General features: G+C 35.2%; 2 protein-coding genes across 2 annotated transcripts in view; both read right to left on the bottom strand.

The window, feature by feature from the left end:
• On the bottom strand, nucleotides 1–19,965 carry LOC117316231 (flocculation protein FLO11-like). Its single transcript, XM_033870770.1, has 4 exons — nucleotides 19,737–19,965; nucleotides 16,728–16,779; nucleotides 5,116–6,655; nucleotides 1–1,041 (listed from the first exon to the last, which is right to left on the bottom strand). The coding sequence occupies exons 1-4, from the start codon at nucleotides 19,963–19,965 to the stop codon at nucleotides 994–996; spliced, it is 1,869 nt and encodes a 622-aa protein (XP_033726661.1). The 3' UTR covers nucleotides 1–993.
• Nucleotides 15,622–22,621, bottom strand: part of LOC117316232 (phosphatidate phosphatase LPIN1-like) — a 26,083-nt gene continuing 19,083 nt past the window's right edge. The window contains 1 exon segment of the mRNA XM_033870771.1: nucleotides 15,622–20,152. Within this exon segment, the coding sequence (XP_033726662.1) occupies nucleotides 19,978–20,152 (175 nt within the window). The 3' untranslated portion in view covers nucleotides 15,622–19,977.

Below are 22,621 nucleotides of genomic sequence, written 5' to 3' on the forward strand. Positions count from 1 at the left end.
TTTGAACCATCAAATAAAACCTTTATTTTATGAAGATTAATCACTCTCTCCATACATTAACATCAAGTTCAAGTAACAGACATGGATCCACGTGGTTTCTCTCTCAACTCAACTGGGGGAAAGAAGCGTTCAGTTTCCCCCACGCGACATGAACGCCATACAATATATCGGTCTGGTCCATCAGAGTTACTTCCCTTCGCTACACTCTTTAGATGGTCTAGCGATTGTTTGACAGCCGAGTGTACGAGTGGACACGTTCAAGTTCTTTATTAACTTTGAGTCTCCCAACTCATCAGTATACTACACATACACAATACATAAATTTACATAACATTGACAACATCAAAAAATAACAAATACGTGTCAAAGACAATATACTCGGAGAGAATAACTAAGTTAGTGATATTCTGTTGGCATTTGGACAGCGACAGGTCTTCGCTAGATATGGGTTCATAATCTAGTGGTTTCCTTTGCGACCGCATTGCTCATTTTTCAAATAAACCTTGCCAATACTTAAATTCGCCCTATCATCAAAGGGCGAAAATGGCGAAAATTAAACGGGGGCGAAAATTACCAGGTATACAGTACCTCCGCACCGTGACGTAATACACACTCTTATCAATTATAGCAAACTGTCAGTAATTGTGCTTTCATCTTATGATAACTACAAGACGAAAGGATGAAAAGTTCTGTTCTAATTCTGCCCCAACTGATTTTAATTATATATAGACTCTAGTTTCCCACTTACTCTGTTAGGGAGTCTCTAAAACAGAAGTAAGTACACAATGTTCGTGGCATAAAAGGGAATGGTGTCGGTACAATGTCCTAGTGATTTTTGGCGAGTTATTTAAACCACAGGAGTTGGAGTGCTTTAAAATTCGGTTTATTAGCAATATGAATGCCATATGCAGTACACGAAATACATATAGCTGTTTACGATGTACATTTTAGAGTATGTGTTCGGTTTGTGAGATGTGATAGCAGGTGACCATTTCAGAGCATCATATTCAAAGTCCTCTTCACTGTTCCGACTGTTGATATCTAAAAAAGTATTTAAAAATGAATATTAACATTTCATATATTCACAATCATGGGAAATCGGGCTGTGACGCGTTTCCGCGAGATAAAGACTTGGGAAACGCTATAGGTTTGGAATATACTGTGGGTGATTAGCACTCAGGGGATTACAAATGTATATAAATCATTAAAACAAAGTTCTTCAAACGAGAAATGCAATACTAGTTTACTGTAATCTGTGAACGTATTTAATTTTGCAGAAGAAGATCAGCAGAAATGAATAATTCACGCGCCAACAATTCTTGCTTTAGAAAACAACATACAGAAAAACATATTCCACTCTTCGGATCAGCACACAACATTACAAGAAAAACTACCAATCTTAGAGTTAATTGATGAATGATTTTCCGTAAATAGTACATGTATTTGTCAAGATTATATTGAATGAAACACAATTAAACATCATACAAAAATACTTTGTATCAATATGAATATTTTGATAAATAATAAAATATGTTCACAAAAATATTTACATCTTGATTATCTTATTAAATGCAGTGCAAGAGTACAGTATATGGTATAAAGAATATATGTTGTAAAGAGTGTATGGTATAAAGAGTATATGGTAAAAAAAGTATATAGTGTAAAGAGTATATGGTATAAAGAGTTGGTTTGGTTTGGTTTATTTTGTTTAACGTCATATTAACAGCTAAGGTAATTTAAGGACGGCCTCCCGTGCGTGCGACATGCATGCGTGTGGTGAGTGCGTATGTGTGTTTTGGGAGGCTGCCGTATGTTCGTGTTAAGTCTCCTTGTGATAGGCCGGAACTTTTGCCGATTTATAGTGCTACCTCACTGAAGCATACTGCCGAAGACACCCAGCAGGACACCCCACCCGGTCACATTATACTGACAACGGGCGAACCAGTCGTCTCACTCCAAATATGCTGAGCGTTAAGCAGGAGTAGCAACTACCATTTTTAATGACTCTGGTATGTCTCGGCTAGGGGACAGAACCCAAAGCCTTCCTCACAGGGGCGACCGCTCAACTGAAGACCAAAAGTGAGGTATTGTCAAGGGAGACATTAGGAAGAAGAAGGTTGTTCAGAGAGAAGAGAAAAGATAAGATCCCAAATTCAGTCGCCTCTTACGATCATGCAATGGGGGCAGCAGGTACAATTCTTTCGCCCTTCCTGCAGGGCAGTGGTGTAAAGAGTGTATGGTATAAAGAGTATATGGTATGAAAAGTATATGGTATATAGAGTATATAGTAAAAAGCGTGTATGGTAAAAAGAGTATATGGTAAAAAAATATATATGGGTCAATTAATTATAGGACTATAAGGGGTAAATGGCATTATTGCAGGTAGGTATGGTTAAAATTATACATGTATGAAGTCATGGAAAATGATCTGTGGTTTGCAGCGCTGTATACCCATATCGACATTTACTGGTACATAGTACATACAATGTCCAATCTAATTAAAATCCGATGTATGAAGCGAGAGTAACGTAGTGCAAATGTTACGTACATCTGTTTTTAAATAGATTGATACAATGTTACCACGGGTTCCCAGTCAAGCAATATATAGAACGCAATGAACAGAATATATACCTGTGTAGATTACATTGATACATATGAATTACATGGTATTGTATAACAGTGCTAAACATGAAATGTATGTGTACTTGCTCAGAGACCTCACCAATATATAACACGAATTGTAAATCATGTTTATTAGAATTGATATAAGATAAGAAGTCAAATAGAAATTGACCATTTTATATTTTTCTTGCAATGGTATAAGATTTGACCTATATTCGTATGGCGGGTGTCGCCGTGACCTATATCCGTATGGCGGGTGTCGTCGATGACCCTTAAAGACGCTTAATCTTCCGGAACAAATTGTTTCAATTCATTAATTATTAATATATTTATTTATTCATTTAACCTTTACAAAAGTCTTCGTTAAATTTACTTAAGCTAGAATAACAGTATCTGTTTTTCACTAGTGTGTCTTAATTTGCAATCCTTTCATTGGCAAAAATAGCATAACTTGAACAAACGCGAACTGTGATTTATCAGTACATTTGTTTGTATCTGTTAAAATGTCATTTTGGTTAAATGCAATGTGAGATATTTCAGTTATGTTTATGTAGGTGGAATTGATGTAATTAGATATAAATATGCAGAATTCCGGTCAACACGGGTCTGAATGACCGAGGCATTCCAAAACGTTTCTGGTCACTAGATTTAGATTTTTTTGTTGCCCATACATCCTATCGGAACTCATCGTGTATTACACATGTGACAGGAGTAACAATCGCGGAGTTCCGAGTGTCCATACATCAATTACATAACGGCTGTTTATAAAAGACCAAAAATGATAACTGTATTTTGTTTCTATAAATGTTACTATGATTAGTAAGTGCTTGGTTTGGGTTGGTTTATTTTGTTTAACATCCTATTAACAGCTAAGGTCATTTAAGGACGGCCTCCCGTGCGTGTGACATGCATGCGTGTGGTAAGTGCGTATGTGTGTTTTGGGAAGCTGCGGTATGTTTGTGTTAAAGTCTCCTTGTGATAGGCCAGAACTTTTGCCGATTTATAGTACTACCTCACTGAAGCATACTGCCGAAGACACCCAGCAGCACACCCCACCCGGTCACATTATACTGACAATGGGCGAACCAGTCGTCCCATTCCTCATATGCTGAGCGCTTAGCAGGAGCAGCAACTACCATTTTAAAGACTCTGGTATGTCTCGGCTAGGGGACAGAACCCAAAGCCTTCCTCACAGCGGCGAACGCTCAACTAAAGGCCAAAAGTGAGGCATTGTCAAGGGAGACCTTAGGAAGAAGAAAGTTGTTCAGAAAGGAGAGATAAGATCCCAAATTTAGTCGCCTCTTACAATCATGCAATGGGGCAGCAGGTACAATTCTTACGCCCTACCTGCAGGGCTTAGTAAGTGCTAGTAAACAATAGTTTTACATGATGTATCTAGTAAGCTATTAGTTTAAACAGTATTTTATTCAATTCATAGACATTGCATACAAAAATACAAAAAAATATATATAAGTAAGCTATTGGCTGGTTGTAAAACAAACATGGATCATGATACTTATGGGGCATAAAAGATATGAAAAAAGTTGAAGGGTATCATACATGGAAAAAACGAACCAGGTTTTTACTCTTAATTTGGTATTAGAAATTTAGATGATTAAAAATTTGAAAAAAAATTCAATAATAGAGTTTTAATTTGAAAACATTATGAAGCATGAATTGTTTTTTCTAATGTAGAAATTAAAAAGAAAAAAAACTGTTTCTCAAGCAATAATATTGACTGATGTTGTTTGTACCTAAGATATTCAACTTTACGACGAAATAATCTAAAAGCAATATTAAAACTTTCTTGTTTGATACCATTTAACCACTACGAAATAACAATGTAATGATAGATTTTATACCTGTCATTCAATCATGCCTAAAACAATCAAATAATAGTGTTGGACTATTACGATACATTGATTTTACAATTTGATAATTCTTGTACGAAATCAGAAATGTCGTAATCAAAATATTACTATCATGTTTATAATGTTAAATAATTTGATATTAAGAGGATTTTTGAGGTGATGCATTCGCGAATTCGTATTTTCCATAGATAATTAATACATTATTATGATAAATAATGAAAAAATAAAACGAACTACTTCATAAAACATGGATTAGATAGTAAATATACATTGTAAGCATAATAATTCATAGCATAAATATATGCATGTATATAGAGAAAACCAATCTGTGTCTTGAAACAGGGGGGGGGTCACTTTTACCGAATTTTAATCTAGCCCCCAAAACGTCCGAAAATGTGCTATATACACTAGGGGAGGTCCAAATACATGTAGACTTAACAAATTCTCAAGTCCCTGTGAGTTTTAGGTGTAACTTTTCATGCAACGAACAACGGAAAACGTACTGAGCAGTCTATATCACAAAACGGGGACCGGTCCCGCTGCCGCGTCACAAGTATATTGTACTACTCCCTAACAACACAGGTTGGTTTTCATTAGAGTACATTATCTACATGATATATACCTCTGAAGCATGCGCATCATTGTATGCCTCTATGTTTGCCAATACCTCTGGTGGTAATCTGCTGCCCGTGTTGGTCGGCTCTGTAGCTTGGGCGTCGGATGGTGCAGATTCTGCTACCACAGCTGCGGCGGCGACCACGGGCGCAGGCTCTGCATGAGTAGCAGCAGTTTCGGCCTCTGGCGCTGAACTTTCGATCGTTGGAGCCTCATTTGCTGGAGCAGGATCCACAGTCTCGGCGTTAGGTAAGTCCGTTTGAACTGGGTCTTGCTGACTTGCCACTGCACCGCCTACAACTGCTCCTGCTACAACCGCTTCTACCGGGGTCAAATTACCATCGGCGTCTCCTTCAGCGCCGTGTGTTGTGAGAGAAGACCATTTCCCTGATTCCTCGACTTGTTCTTCGATGGCTTTCTCTTGTGTTGGTACCACATCATCATTAGCCGATGATGCGGCAGCGGCGACGACTACCGGCGCCACAGAAGGTTCATTGTCAACAGGTTCCGGTACTGGATCTGCAGTTTCCTTTATTGATTCGTGTGCTTGATCCTCCGGGAGATATTCCGCTTCCTTAGCTGCAGTATTGCCACCAGTGGCTGTCGCTGCCGCCGCTGCCACAATAGGCGCGGGGGCAGTATTATCTTCCTCATCCCAGTCAGGTTGTTCTGGCTCTTCCTCATGAGATAGTTCTTTAACATTCTCAGAAGGATCGTTATTAGGTAAAGGCGTAACAACCTGATCAGTAACCACTAGTGGCGCTGCATAAAAGTCATTTTCCTGTTCTACAAATGGTGTGTTCTCAATACTAGGGTCCCTATAAAGCCCTGTTTCCGCCTCCACGGGTTCTTCCTCTTCAATAGCATCCGGCTCGTTTTCCTCGACTGGTTCTTCCACATAGACAACGGGATTAACTTTTGATAGACTTGTTTGTGTCGATTCTTTTGTGATGTCATTGCCATTTTCGTCCAAGTGATAATGCTTGTCGTGGTTTCCCCATCTGAATGGGTAGTGGTTGTACGGTGTGAGAATATAGCCTACACTGCCACTATATTGAGCCCATTTTTTGTTGATATATTGTTCAGTACTCGAGTTGTACTCGCTGTAAGTTGGCTGATACTCACTTTTCTGGTACTCTATATAGCTATGTTCCTTGACACGTATATCCGGACCCATTGGCAGAGCGTAGCACAAGTGTAAATCCCCATATCTCTTCTTCACGGTTTTTCGAACGACTTTAGGAGGTGGGGGAGGAGGTGCAGGTTTCGGTTCTTTCTTTTTAATGTTCAACCTGTACTCCCGGTACTCCGGTTTGTATGATGACTTGTACTCTCTGTACGTGTGTTCGTGCACGTGATTATATTCGTGTACGTGATTATACTCGTGTACTCTGTCATAGGACCGCACTGTGTTACTATAAATGTGTGGTTTGTAGTCCTGCACTTGGTTATGGTAAGGTTTCCAGGGAATGTCAGGCCCTAGGTGGTATCCCTCGTATCGGGACGCCCTTCCTGTTCCGCTTGTCATTTGGAACGCCTGGTCCACACTGAAAAGGGCACAAAACACTGAATAGACTGGTTTTCTTACATAAAACCATTAATTTATCACAAAATAGATAATATGAATAGGTAAATTTCAAAAATCATGGTCTGGACAGATTAAATTACAATAATGATTACAGTTGTATATTAAATAAAAAGGGTATTTAATCTGTATTTCAGAAATGAAAAATAAGCACAGATCGGTAAATTTCACCATATTTTGAATAATCCTTGACTTGAAATTTTCAATTAATTATATCAAGTTCATAATCGATTTTGATATTCTTTATACATGCGAAAACTGAATTACAGTGTTTATGAAGCAATGACTTTCCTTTCTTTATTCCATTAAAACCACAACACTACCTACCTTATACGATTTTAAGATCCAAACATATTCTCCTTTGCCTGCGTAACGAAATGCTAAATCAGTCGATTGAATATTTCAAAAACATTGTATTTTGTATGAAACTGTACATCAACGTTAGAGAAATCGGCGTAATGCTATTGCTTTCAGCGTATTCGTTTTGGTGAAATTTTCTTGACCACACCCGCGTCACCCTCGCTGCTCTGTTAAAGAATATCCCAGCACTGAGGTTTTACCTTACATCCTCCAATTTATAGCTTTATGGCGTGAACGCCTCATAATTATAAACTTATTTCAGTAACGATTCGTCAACATCTTATTTACGTCAGAATTCTAAAGAAATCGTCACCCATGTCCTGTTATTGCGGGAATATCATCCGATACGATACCAACTGCACAACCATTAAACTTACAATATTTTATCCACTACAGTGGAACCTCTATGACCTACCAACCTGTTGTAGGATATAAACTATCAATTGATCATTTTTACCTGTGTTTGCGCTTAAAATGACAATATACATACAAAATGTATATATAAAATCACGTGACGCTCCGTGGTATATTTTCACGCGTTTCTTTAATGTCAGTATGGTTTTAGGTGTTGTCAAAGGACGTCAGGCCTGGGTGGGTCGACTTTTTATGATGATGTATACAGAGAGCACCAAGACCGGGTTTACAGTCTTCAATGGTATCTAGATATATCCATTGCTACATATTTCAGTAATGTCTATTTAGCCAACCGTTCACCTGCATGCAATGAAAGTCATCATGACTCTGTGTTATTTTTTTTCACGCGTGAGGTTTAGATTAAAACATTGAAGTAAATTAACTAAACTTTTCGATGTGAGCCTGACAGGCGACGATCAACACGAAGACACCGATGACATGTAACATTAACAGATATGGTCATTATCAAGAAAACATCGATCTATTGTCAACCATGAATAATTCGAAGTCCCGCTTTTTCGAAGTTTTTCTGTTAGTCCCTTGAACTTCGAAACCTCGAAGTTTGACTGTATATATGGAACACTAATAGGTATACATATACATACATATCTATTTAATACAAAATAAACTTACACTTAATTAACCGAATGTGAAGGAAACGTGAAATTTGAGAAATAAGTTATAGGCGTAAAGGTTATCTAAATATAATATTGAAATTATATTTTGATGTATCTTTCTCAAACGGAACGAGAATGCAAACGTGCAAACAAAACTGTAATTTTAACTCCAATATAATTAAGAAACTTTTTATGAAACTGGTCCGGGCTTCTGCTTCATCAACAACAGGCTTCATATAAATTATTTATTCAAACATATTTCGTTTGCAAATTAATATACAAATGAATTCAGACACAAGTTTAGAAAGTCATGATCCGTCTTTTCCCGAAAAACATACAAGATGAAACATACAAATAACTGTAAATCATTGAGAGAGGACAATGACGATGAAAAATTTACCTTTAAGATAAAACTTACAAAATATATATCGTGTTATGCAGTGGCTGTACCGGAATGTCTGTATAAAATGTTCATATGCAATAGAGTGTACATTGTGTAACCGTTAATATTTCGAAAGCATACTGATGAATTGCTGACAGGATAGATTTTACAATAACTAAATGAGGTTCAAGTTACTTGCATATACTTAATTTTCGCGGTTCTTCTAAGAACCTGTTTATCACTAAAACTCCACGTATTTATTTTCCGTTGTTGAATTATAACAGAATAAATATTCGCGAGTTCTCTAAATTCGCTAGTGTGTTTTCTCCATACTAAACTTTTAAAATATTTACCTCACGAATTGTTATTGGTGCGCGGTATATAATGTTAATTTGTAGTGGTCTCGGTAGCATATATATATCTTTACTGATGGCAATGTAATGGTCATGGGGCTTAACGTCTTGTAAAAATTGTAACGTGGTTCTCATAATGTAATGGAACATGACAAATGAGATATCTCGTACTCAGACGTTTCTTAACTTATATATATACATGTATACAATTTCGGCTGTAATGAGATGAATTATTAGTACACTTCAAAATATGAATATTGAAATTGAATTGAAATGGCCTAAGTACAAACTGACAATATGGTAACAAATCACGAACAATTATAATATTCAGATTTACTATTGAATCCAACACATAATCTACTAATAGCCACCGACGTACAGAACTGATATTATAATTCGGTAAATCATGCTAATCTATACGTCTAAATTAGACCTTATAGTCACAGATATAATTCGGTTTGCCATGAATGTGATTTTATGAACTTTAACGCATTATTCGTAAAAGGTAATTAAAAACATGTTCTCTTTTGAGATAACGGCTATGGGGAACATTTTCAGTAAATATGAGTTTGTGTAAGTACTTAATCATGATTGTACGGCCCGAGGTCGTGTCTCACTGATGGGCCCTCGGCTGGCTCTATTCAACTATAAATTTAAATCTCGATTTCAAAGCCTTTAATTTCACGGATGTAGGAATCACATGAAAAAAATTACGTGTATTGAGTGATAGCTACTCGGTATGCAGTTTTATCACTTGTTGAATGATAAAGTTCCCTAAATTAAACACGCACCTGTCTTAAGTATCAGTGTTTATTTAGTAGCTCGCTATGGATACAAAAGGTCGTGCACTGTAAATTGTTCACAGATTTAAAGTCACGTTTATATATTGAGATAACGAGTGACGTATTACACACGGATGATATATATAGTGTATCTGTGCTTGCATTAAAAGAAAAAACCTGACAGGTCATAAGAAAAGAAAGGGCGTTCAAAAGTTATGCCCTTACCATATATAGAATGCAGTGTTTGTAGATATACCATATTAATATTTTAAAAATATTCACTTCCGATATATTAAATCAACAAAATCATGATGTATGAACATATATCTTATTATTCACAGGCCGAATTCTTCAATTCCTGAGGTTGAAATCTAAGGTAATAGTCCCTTTAAGCTAACTAATCTAAAGCAAAGAATACTTTTTTTATACTTTGTAGTTTATCACATTTATGTTCTCATATGTGCTGATCGAACCTAGCATTAGGATTTCGGCATTTCCTTCACCTAGGCGCCTTGGGTTCGATTCCCTGATCGGACGATCACCTGTCCGAACAGTTTTCCTGGGTACTCCGGTTTCCTCCCACAGTAAAACCCCTCGTTCCTTCCATCCGGGCGAACAAGTGTAATTAATATAAGTTGATGTAACTGGTTTCGAAATTGTTGTAAAATAAATAAAGCTAACAGTAATACAAATAAATCCACTATGAAATTTGAGATAAGTCCATGAGTATCTTTCCGAGAAATAATGATAACAAAATTAATTATCAAAATTCAAAATGGACACCTCTCAGACATCTTATTTTCTGATTAGTCTCAAAATTGGACATGAACAACTAGGGAATTAAGGGAACCAGTATATGAAATTAAACGATTCATCGGCCATCTTGTTTTCAATCGCTCTCAATATCATTCATGCATGTCTAAAGACCAAGTAGAGCCTACATATGAATTTTGAGAAAGATCCAGTATTTCTCAAGAATTAGCAATAGCAAACTTCAGCTGTCAAAGTTCCAAGATGGCTACGTGTCGGCCATCTTGGTTTCCTGATCATTCTCATACTTGAACAGACGCAACTAGGGAACGAGGGAAACATGCACGTCAAGTTTGAGAACTATCTGTCAAGTAATTCTCAAGAAATAGTTAGCGATAACAAACTTCAACTGTCAAAATCCAAGATGGCCGTCTGTCCCTCATTCAAGTTTCCCGATCAGACTTGAAATTGAATGGACACAAGTCACAACTAAGGGATCAAGGGCAATCTACAGATCAAGTTTAAGAAATATCCTTTTTTAAATTTATTTATGTATTTATTTATTTTTTTGTAGTTCTCAAAAAAATACCGATAATAAACTTCAATGGTCAAAATCCAAGATGGCTGCCTGTCACTAATTTTGTTTTCCTGGTCAAACTCAGAATTGAATTTGAACAACTCGTGACCCAGGGAAATCTACATAAACGTTTCAGAAACATGCTTTCAGTTGAGAACAAGCTATGCCAAGCAGTCTATATTATTAGATAGAATTGCTTCAATTTAGTTAATGGTTTAAAATCAACAGACATGCTCTTTCTAAAATAAAACAAACTGTGGTCATTATCATTTTTCATTTTTATTACTGCTCATAACAGTCAAACTTCATCACTTAGACACAAACAATATTTCTCTAACAATAATCAGGTCAGATGCCGACAAGATAAAGACGATCAGACGTCTGTATGATGAAGACTACAGTATGATACACATTAGGTCACTAGGATTTCGTCACTTCTTTCATCTTTAAAAAAAAAAAAAAGATAATTGTATGAAAATTTTGTTCAGAATTCACGAATTCAACTTATATGTACCTAACTATGGACAAAATGTTTCTTAACACCTTAATTATAATATAGCTTCCTGTCAATATTCTGACAGATTTCATTAGACTTTCATACAATGATAAATAAAATTTTGTCAGTTTTGGACTCGCATGTCACCTTAGATTGACGGGAAAGGGATCCTAAATGCAAAATACATATTGTGATTTTTTTTTTCAGGAATAACTTGTTCAAATGGTTCAAACTAATGATTTTACATAGTCGGGTACAACATGATATACTGACCTGATAGAGAACCAGGGCTTACTTTTGACACTTGACCTTTAGCAATTTCAGAAGCCAAATTACTTTTCCCAGAAACCTGACGGGCAAAATCATGTCAAATGGACATGTCTCTTCAAAACTGACAGTTATATGGAATCAAAAACATACCCTCATCGGTCTACCGAATGACATGGATCGAGGATTTGTGTGGTATGTTCAACAAAATCATTACAGTCTATGGACTACAGGAAGCTATATAACATAAGGAACACAAAACACATTCATCATCTAGTGAATATGAATATGTAAGTAAAAATGGCCCCAACATTCTCGTAGACAAAAACACTTTTACAGACTTTCATCACAAATGCATACATAAATGACTTAATTGAAATTTGCATCAAATTTTTTTAATAACTAGCAAGATATGGGACAACAGTTGGGAAAAAAAATCTTATCAAAGGATGTCTTTTTTAACCACCAAATATGATAAAATTACACATGAATATTAAACAAGCTACTTTTAAATGTGAATTACACATCTCAAATGATGAGCTTTCCTCATTTTCTCCACGGAGTAAACTTAATTATTCAAAGTACTAAACAACTTGACACATAAATGATCTCAAAGATGAAATAGTAGTTAACAACTTCAAATATCAAATTTTATGATTCCTAATACCTCAACATCCTCTGAACATATTATGTATTGCTATTACAATTTTAAATCAAATTTCATCAATTTTCGAAGGCAAAAACACTGATTGTTCAAAATACATCATTGTTTTCTAATGCTTGGGCTATGAAAAATTGACCCAATTTTGACACATGGCATTTTAAATGAAGGCAAATATTCTGGAAAGCGATGAGGTGATTTATTGCATAGCTGCTCATAATAATTCATGTTTTGGTGATTTGTTGAATAAGTGGGTGAAATCGAGATCATAATGAAGGCTCATAAACAGGAGGATTGGTCACTGTGATTGGTCAAATTTTATACATGTATCATAGCAACAGCAAATGTTATTATCAACTTGTCGCCAAGTGTCAAACAGAGTCAATATATCCAACGCCATCTCTTATGCCATATGAGCTAACAAGCAATGTCGCAATATCTTGACACCATAGCAACAACAGTAACATATATTGTTACCATAGTAACATGCTAATGCCTTAGTAACAATATACTACAATCCCATATAACATGTTCATGTGTATTTCTTGTGTGGTTTGTAGATTTCAGATTATTTCATGGAAACCTGCTTTTGTGGTTAGCCCATGCATTATTGATATAACAATAACACATACAGCAATATTCATTGTATCTATATCAACCACGAAAACAACATAAGTTTATACACAATGGACGCTTCATGATGCACAGTAGTAACATGTCGATGTCAAATAAGCAATTTAGAAACATGACAACACCGTTACGCAACTATGTTGTATAATAATACTGTGTATATAAGCTAAAACATCAGTTAAAATCACCGGCATTGTTGAAAGGTCAAGATTACCTAGGTAAATTGTTATCGCTATTTAATTTGTCTGGTACATTGATGAGGACAAAGATACATGCACATTGGTAGTAGTCAAGAGAGCAACACTTCTTCTCAGGGTAAACATATTCTCTAAGGTGTAAAATTGAATTAAAGGTCACCTACAGATAGTGATTAACACAGGGTTATCATGTGTCTCACACCACATATCCGTCTGTTACCTCTATCAATAAAACTCCATGAAACAACCACAGGGGTTTGTCGATGAGATGTAAAACAAGACAAAAACAATAAAATTGTGAAATAAATAATGTTTGATTAAATAAACAAAGTCTTGTTTTTTTCATGTAAGTCAATAATTTATAACAGTTTTTCTGCTAAACTTTCACTCAAAATTATATGTATTCTATACAACTCATTTGTACATTTTTGCCAGGCCTTTAATTACTGGCTCTACAGATATATGTCTCATTATACCAAGCTACAACATCAGCACTGATCAAGTTTACATACAGCTACAACTGACAAACACACACAAAGCACATTGATATATAATGACTGATGACCAATAAAACAATAAGTTCTGAAGACAACAAAACACTTTGTATTCTAATTTCTGACTAGGTTCCACTACTGTATGCAGATTCATTATAAATCAGCATGTTAATGGTGCCTTGAACGATTTGATGGCCATTAATATTTTCATCATTAAAATAACAGTGGATTAATGGCTAAATTAATGGCCAGTTAATGGCATATGCATACAGTAGTGTTCTATAAACCCTGTATATAAAGTTTTTGATTATCACTTTCTTACCATACCAAAATATTGGTTTATTACACAGACCATGCTTTAAAATTTATTTACATAATGTTGTTAAGACACAAATAATCACTAGAAAAATGCTACCAGAATCTTCTTCATTTTTTCTTCCAGAAATACTTTAAATTTCGCTTTATATCGATGCTTTCCATTTCTAAGACTGCAAACACATTTCACTTTTCATTTCAATTCTAACAGAAATGACTCAATATATAATCTTCCAACTTGGCAACTTAAGTTACACTTCTCAACCATCCTCCTTCGTCAACTGAACAAACCAAATACGGATACCATCACATATTTATCTCAACTGTTATCACAGCTTAGACCATGTCTCTTCAACAAAAATCTTATCCCTTCCTTTCCTTGACACACAATAACATGGAATATCATCTGTATTACAATGCAGACCTAGTGTATAGAAAAAACTCCACTGGTTTTTGAAAGTGTTCATTAAAATGACATCCGGCCGAGACTTACTTCTACCCTGCCCTTCATCACAGTAGTTTGAATGTCAAGTTACACAAAGTAGTGTTGTCAATTTGTTAAAAAAAATTTCATCACAGAAAGTTGAACTACACACCTACAAAAGATTACGATCACATATTCCCTAAAAAGACTTGCTCATTGAAGAATTTGAAAAGCGAAGTTGAGAATCATTTAATCACAGATTTTATTTCTTCTGTTCTCAACACTTTTTCATCAACCAAATTTATATCTTACTTACGTACCTGTACCAGACACAAACTGAACACTTTCCACATCACAACAAAAATATACCCGTGTAGAGGTGCTTTAAGCAATCACAAATTCGGTCTACAAAATCATCACAAGTCATCTCCTCTAGACTGATCTTTCCTTGTCCCTTTCTCTGATATTTTGACTCCCTGTTATCACGACTAGATTTTAACTTATTTTGAAAAAAGCCACTTCCTCTACAATCCTAACTCCTTGTTATCAGGGCAAGAATTTAACTAATTTCATAAAAAAACATCATTACGATATTGATTTTTCTACTATCAGACATAATAAGAAAAGCCTAATTACATATTTATTATCTGAAAATCTGGAGTTGAATTTAGAGGCATTTGTACGTGATGCCTTGATTTTACCTTGATTCCACTGCTATAACATTCTCATTTAAATCTTATCACATTTTCTTAAAACCTTGATCATGTTTTCATTAGTTTGTCCCTATGCAGGGCTAACAAATGAAAGTTGATCACAAAATCAACAAGAGGAACCTTCATATGAAATTTCATAAAGATCCCTTCAGCACTTTCTCAGAAATAGCGATAACAAACTTCAATTGTCAAAATCCAAGATGGCTGCCTGTCGGCCATGTTGTTTTCCGATTGGTCTCAAAACGCAATATGCATAACTAGGCACCAAGGGGAACCTACATATGAAATTTGAGAAAGATCCCTTCAGTACTTTCTCAGAAATAGCGATAACAAGAATTGTTTACGGACGGAGGGACGGACGGACGGACGACGGACCATGGACGCAGGGCGATTTGAATAGCCCACCATCTGATGATGGTGGGCTAAAAATCTAGCATTTTACCACCGCCACCGTGATCATGAGAGCACCAACAGAAGTATTTGTAAAGTCATTGCAAATATGCACCATCTTTAATCAAACCTATCCTATTCCTAGACTCTAATCTACAGGAATTTCACACTTGTCAAACCCTCAACAATAGCTAATTTGTTCAATATATCGTATCCCAAAATGAAGAGGAAACCTTCACATCAACATATAAAACTAAATCATAGGAGATATGTCTTGCAATTCCTGGAAAAATGGCTTTAGTCTGAATGCCTAGCAAAACATGAACCCTAGCATTTGAACATAATTTGACAAACTGGAATTTTGAAGAAAATATACATGTCATAAAAAATCTCAAGAAATAATCTTTTTAGCATTGGCCTGTTAAAATGATTCTTTCTAGAATTAACAGGTGTACCTTAAGACAGTAACCTTTCTCGACAATCACAGAAGATATCTTTTGAAGAATACAACAGAAAATAGGGGTTTAATAAAAACAATTTTCAAGAATAACAAAAAATAAGTTTAAAATATGAGAGCAAGCCATCATGGTAGATTTCAGATATGTTCATTGTTCTAATGAAACAATGCACACCTAAAAATTAGGATGGACTTGAAGAAAATTCATTTTTAATACCACTCTGAAAGTCTATGAATCTATTAATAGTTTCAGACAATAATTGTTGTATCATGTAGAGATTTTATCTCGAGACAGAGTTATTTAACAATATCACAAAGAAGCGAAAACAAAAAATATTTATAAAAACCAAAGGTTAAATGCTTCAGGTTTTCAAGTCAAACAATTAGTATTGGTTCTAAAATTATAACAATATACTGTTTACATATAAGATAAACCTACTCCTTCACGGAGCTTTTCTTTGTCAATGAAGTTCTCCGACTATTGAGAACTTTTTTTATCTGATGCAACTAAACAAGTACTTTGTAGAAAACTTGGAAATGAGGATATTTGTTGTATGAACATTGCCATAATTTTCATAACTATCTGGTATAGTCTATATACATTTCCCGTAAGATATCGTAAGCAAATTCCTGTTTACTTGTACAAAGGTGGAATATTTAGGAACAATAAGCCATCAATGAACACTGATCTATCTAAAATGATAAGCTATATAATGTATATACTAATCTACAATTTTCTATCTATCAGCACCTACATAACAGAATCAAGTTTGAGAAAACTTTTATCTAAAGCACAGAAATTAAACTCTACATAAACAAACATCAACAAGGATTAATCCTTTGATAGAATCACACATTTAACAAGATCAGAAAATATACGAAACATATACATTGATAAAACTAAAGAATGTTCAACATTACTTTAAATGCAGAGAAATATTGTTTTACACATAAGGGTTACTCCATTAAAATACCTACCTGATCCCAGGACTCCACAATAAATCACTTCGATACATGGTTGGATTGCCTTCCTTCCTATTACCGCTATTCAATTTGTTTAATAAATTCTATAGGTGGTACCCTTAACCAAACCTGGAGTCCTGGGGTGGGGCAGATGTTTTACTGGAAAAGCCCTAATACTTAATTGTCTGCATATCAAACAACATTGGCAATGGCAATTCCAGATATATTGAGAACAAATTCATGAAACGCTTGTCTATGATGATAAATCAATGAGCACACAGAAATTATATTAAAAATACTTGATAGGTATTGATAATATTCATAGAAGAATTAGCTCATCAAAGAACCAGGGTTATTCATTCTTCACAGAAGAAATTTGATTCATCATCACATTTGACATCACAGCTTCAGTAAGCTGTATTATCTCTCCTCCATCACAATTGGAAGTCCACAACACTACTCTTTGTTTTTTCAGTCAACAACAAGAGCCGAGTCTTGTCGATTTCTGACGATGACTCTACTCAAAACTAATATTTTTCTAACTTAATGTATATATAAATAAACTTTTCAACACAATATTTAACAATACTAAAACTAACATTTAATATGGAATAATATCTATATATAATCTGTACATCATAACTTTAACATTGAATCTTATTACATAATCTATACTTTAATACTATCAACAAACCATTCATTATGAACACTGTTATCTGTAGTCGATGTGCAAAGTGAAATATTTCAACAAGAAAAAATAATCATAAATTCATGTTTAAATGGAGACAGAATGATATTGCTTTTTTGTTTGGGTATATATAAGAGATTCATTAATATGTCAAATCATTGGAAAATAATAAGAAGTTTGATATTTCTGCAATGTCTATACTGAATAGCAATGGTTAATATAAATTGAAGACTTACATATTTGTCAAATCATAAATATTAATAGATGAATTCCTAAAGAATTTTAGCACACAATGCAAGTACATTTTGTTGTGTATTTCTAAAATAATTTAAACTACATACAGAATTATCAATCTAATTGAGACAATTATCCCACTTTTGAAGACAATATCACATAAAAACATATTGTTGTGACTGAATGAAGTTTCTTTTAATAAATAATCATAGCACTCGGTAATCTAAATATTTTTCATATTATGTAAAATATCAGAGATATAATGAAAATAATTATTAAAATTGAAAAATAACACTTTGCACAAACAAATTCTCCCTGAGAGATAACTTAAAACTTCTACACTTTTTTTCTACTCAACATAAAACAGTCAAGAAAGTGTTTTTGTTTCACTTTTCTTCCAACTTAATCTTTGTTCCAGCAGGATCAAGCCTTGTCTAGGCCTACACTAACCAACAGCAGCACACAGACCCCTGGCAGCCTTTCACATTTATTTAGTCAACTCCTGGTGTTTAATATAAAACATCTGGAAGACTCTCCACAATGTTTAACAAAGTTTTGTAAAATACAAAAACTGGATTAATTTCTTATCTTTTACATTTGACATCAGAGGAAAATCCTGTAGTGTTTGACAGAGAGAATCGGCAATTGCTAAACAGGAAATCACAGTCATGTGACCTACCTCTGGGAAGCTTTAAATTTGTAGGTCTTATACAATTAGTATACTAGACAGTTTTAACACTTAAAATCACTATAATCATACATGTATACATATTGTGTATACATTATCGACATTTAAAATTTCTATTATACAAAAAAAAAAAATTATATCGCTATCATCACATTCTATGACTGCTACTCAATTTAATTCTGAATAATGACCGAAGTCATGATGATAGGAATAAGACTCCAATATTGAAATAAACTATTTCTTTCCGATACATATGATCAGGGGAGACAATCAGGAAACCCTACAAAATTTTGTCTATTTCCACAGAGACACTGATATGTAGTATTGAATCATATTAACACTAAAAGCAGACATTTATAATGATTTGGAGGACAAAGATGATACCGAGGGAATTTAAGATGATCGTGAATGTAATAACTTAGTGCATAAAGGTGAATTTTGGTGATTTAAATAAATATACATTTTTTAATTTGTTGAATTTTGCGATGATTGTTTAAATGTGTTATTATAGTTAACATTCTTTTAATCAAATGATATGTTTGTTGAAATGAAGTTTTACTAAACAAAAACTATGAAACTGTCCATGGACATCTCAACCAGGACTACCAAAACATACTTATAACGGCTACAAATCTAAATTGGGGGGAAAATGTCTATGTTTGAGAGTTGTACTTCAATACAACAAAGTATACAGCAGTTATGTTTTAAATCTAAAACAGGAAGACAATGTTATCTCAAATATGAAAAATAAAAACTTTAAGGCAAAACTTATTTAATTGAGCTTTAACACTTTTTTAAAATGCTTTAATCTTTTAAAATAAAAAAATATCCTGTCATTTTAATTGCAGTGTTCTGACAAATGAATCTACAATATATCCAAAAGAACAGTGGAATTTTGTAGATGAATTTCTACATAATATATTATTTTGTATTTTGGCTTACATGTCTCCCAAAGCAAAACCTTAAAGCTTCCAAAACCGTCAAGCAAGAAACCTTGTAAAAAAATTTTTTTTTCTGTTCAGATTTTCATTCATGAAAATACATATTAATTTTTCACATTTTCATTTTGAGAAAGAATGACAAACCTCAGATATAGTAACTGTATTGACAGTCAAGAATAAGTAGTTTAAAGATACATATAAAATGGCAGAAGCCAGTATCTTTTTTTCTGTTTTGGTGTCCGAGTTCTACCATATCTCTTCAATGCCACTCCCAAATCTTGGAAAGTATCCACAGGGTTCTCGTCAGAGTCTGTACTATCCGAGTCGGATATATCGCAATGCATGTCTAGACTATTTTTACTTGGCAACATATAGGGCTCAGTTTTATCCTCAAAGGAATAGGATTTTGGTGGGATTGGAATACTGTTGGTACGAGGTATGTGGAAGGTTGCTGGCAGCGAGGCAGACTGGATGTCCATGGTTGTTGATTGTCATCTGTCAGCTGGGCGAGGTTCCGTCTCCACCGGGCTAGAAATGTCAACGTTTGGTATAGACGGTAAGGGATCTCTCCAGTATGTCACAGAGCTGAATTCCGCAGTTACCACACCCGGAAGTCGCTGGACTGGAGGGAAGAAGTGATCGGCGACATCGTTCAGATTTACATACCTATCACAAACAAAAGACATTAATTACTATAAACAAATACAAAAAAAAAAGAGCGAAACATGGCTTTTCTAATTTAGTGTTGGGTAATAATCTCTTTAACTCTCTGACAACACATCCAAGGAGTTCCGAGCGCACGCCGAGGTAGTGACTAATAATCTACCCATTCCCTTTCTTTACGGAAATAAATAAATCCGGATTATTATTGTTATCTATATAGATATATATATATATTATTAATTTTATAAAAAAAAAAAAAAAAAAAAATGAAAATATCCACAAAACGATGAGAAAGAATTTATGAATGACGAGCGAAAATATTGGAAAACAAAATCATGAGAAAAAAATGAAAATATGATGATTGTAAGGAAAAAGAATTGTACAGTATATAGATGACGAGTGAAAGATTGAAAAAACGAAGTAGAAAAATATGAATGAATGAGTGAAAGCCCTCCTGCCAGAGGACACCTATTGTATTGTATATAATATGTGTAATATGAATAAAATGTGTTTTTTATCCAAAAAAAAACAAAACAAAATCTCTTTAAAACTAATTTTCTAGTGCTGTGTCAATGTAAATTTTTGATAATTTATTGAATGACCACAAATAGAAAAGAATAATATCTACAAAATCATGCACAAAATGGTAACAAGAGGCCCATGGGGCCTGTATCGCTCACCTGGTTGGATTAGACCAAATGTCAAAATATTGTTCATATTCAATTTGTTTTATTTGTAAATCTCAAACAATGCTATATATGGTTATAGTGTGGGAATCCGAACTGCTTTAAAGATTAATGAAGTCCAGACTCTCTAAGGTTTGAAATACCTCAAGAATTGTTTTTAGAACATGCATTCATCACTTTATGACTAGTAGCGATTTAAAGGAATTACCTCTATTTCCCCTATTGGGCCCCACCCCTTTGGCCCCTCGGGGGTCAGAGTCACCATTTATGCAAAATCTGTTCCCCTTCCCCCAAGGATGTGTCTGACCAAATTGGGTTCAAATCCATTCATAACTTTATGACTAGTAGCGATTTAAAGGAATTACCTCTATTTCCCCTATCGGGCCCCGCCCCTTTGGCCCCTCGGGGGTCAGAGTCACCATTTATGCAAAATCTGTTCCCCTTCCCCCAAGGATGTGTCTGACCAAATTGGGTTCAAATCCATTCATAACTTTATGACAAGTAGCGATTTAAAGGAATTAACTCTATTTCTCCTATTGGGCCCCGTCCCTTTGGGGTCAGAGCCACCATTTATGCAAAATCTGTTCCCCTTCCCCCAAGGATGTTTCTGACTAAATTGGGTTCAAATCCATTCATAACTTTATGACTACTAGCGATTTAAAGGAATTACCTCTATTTCCCCTATTGGGCCCCGCCCCTTTGGCCCCTCGGGGGTCAGAGCCACCATTTATGCAAAATCTGTTCCCCTTCCCCCAAGGATGTTTCTGACTAAATTGGGTTCAAATCCATTCATAACTTTATGACTAGTAGCGATTTAAAGGAATTGCCTCTATTTCCCCTATTGGGCCCCGCCCCTTTGGCCCCTCAGGGGTCAGAGTCACCATTTATGCAAAATCTGTTCCCCTTCCCCCAAGGATTTGTCTGACCAAATTGGGTTCAAATCCATTCATAACTTTATGACTAGTAGCGATTTAAAAGAATTACCTCTATTTCCCCTATTGGGCCCCACCCTTTGGCCCCTTGGGGGTCAGAGCCACCATTTATGCAAAATCTGTTCCCCTTCCCCCAAGGATGTGTCTGACCAAATTGGGATCAAATCCATTCATAACTTTATGACTAGTAGCGATTTAAATGAATTACCTCTATTTCCCCTATTGGGCCCCGCCCCTTTGGCCCCTCGGGGGTCAGAGTCACCATTTATGCAAAATCTGTTCCCCTTCCCCCAAGGATGTTTCTGACTAAATTGGGTTCAAATCCATTCATAACTTTATGACAAGTAGCGATTTAAAGGAATTAGCTCTATTTCCCCTTTTGGGCCCCGCCCCTTTGGCCCCTCAGGGGTCAGAGTCACCATTTATGCAAAATCTGTTCCCCTTCCCCCAAGGATGTTTCTGACTAAATTGGGTTCAAATCCATTCATAACTTTATGACTACTAGCGATTTAAAGGAATTACCTCTATTTCCCCTATTGGGCCCCGCCCCTTTGGCCCCTCGGGGGTCAGAGTCACCATCTATGCAAAATCTGTTCCCCTTCCCCCAAAAATGTTTCTGACTAAATTGGGTTCAAATCCATTCATAACTTTATGACTAGTAGAGATTTAAAGGAATTACCTCTATTTCCCCTATTGGGCCCCACCTCTTTGGCCCCTCGGGGGTCAGAGTCACCATTTATGCAAAATCTGTTCCCCTTCCCCCAAGGATGTGTCTGACCAAATTGGGTTCAAATCCATTCATAACTTTATGACAAGTAGCGATTTAAAGGAATTAACTCTATTTCTCCTATTGG

The sequence above is a fragment of the Pecten maximus genome, chromosome 18, assembly GCF_902652985.1.
Source record: "Pecten maximus chromosome 18, xPecMax1.1, whole genome shotgun sequence".
Taxonomy (NCBI): Eukaryota; Metazoa; Mollusca; class Bivalvia; order Pectinida; family Pectinidae; genus Pecten; species Pecten maximus.

Coding starts and splice junctions, on each gene's coding strand:
- LOC117316231 (XM_033870770.1), bottom strand. CDS start 19,965: ATGGACATCCAGTCTGCCTCGCTGCCAGCAACCTTCCACATACCTCGT. Junction 16,780..19,736: donor AGTGGCATTGAAGAGATATG/GTAGAACTCGGA, acceptor TTGTTTATGTAG/AGTTTAATTTCTGTGCTTTA. Junction 1,042..5,115: donor ATGATGCGCATGCTTCAGAG/GTATATATCATG, acceptor ATACTTTTTTAG/ATATCAACAGTCGGAACAGT.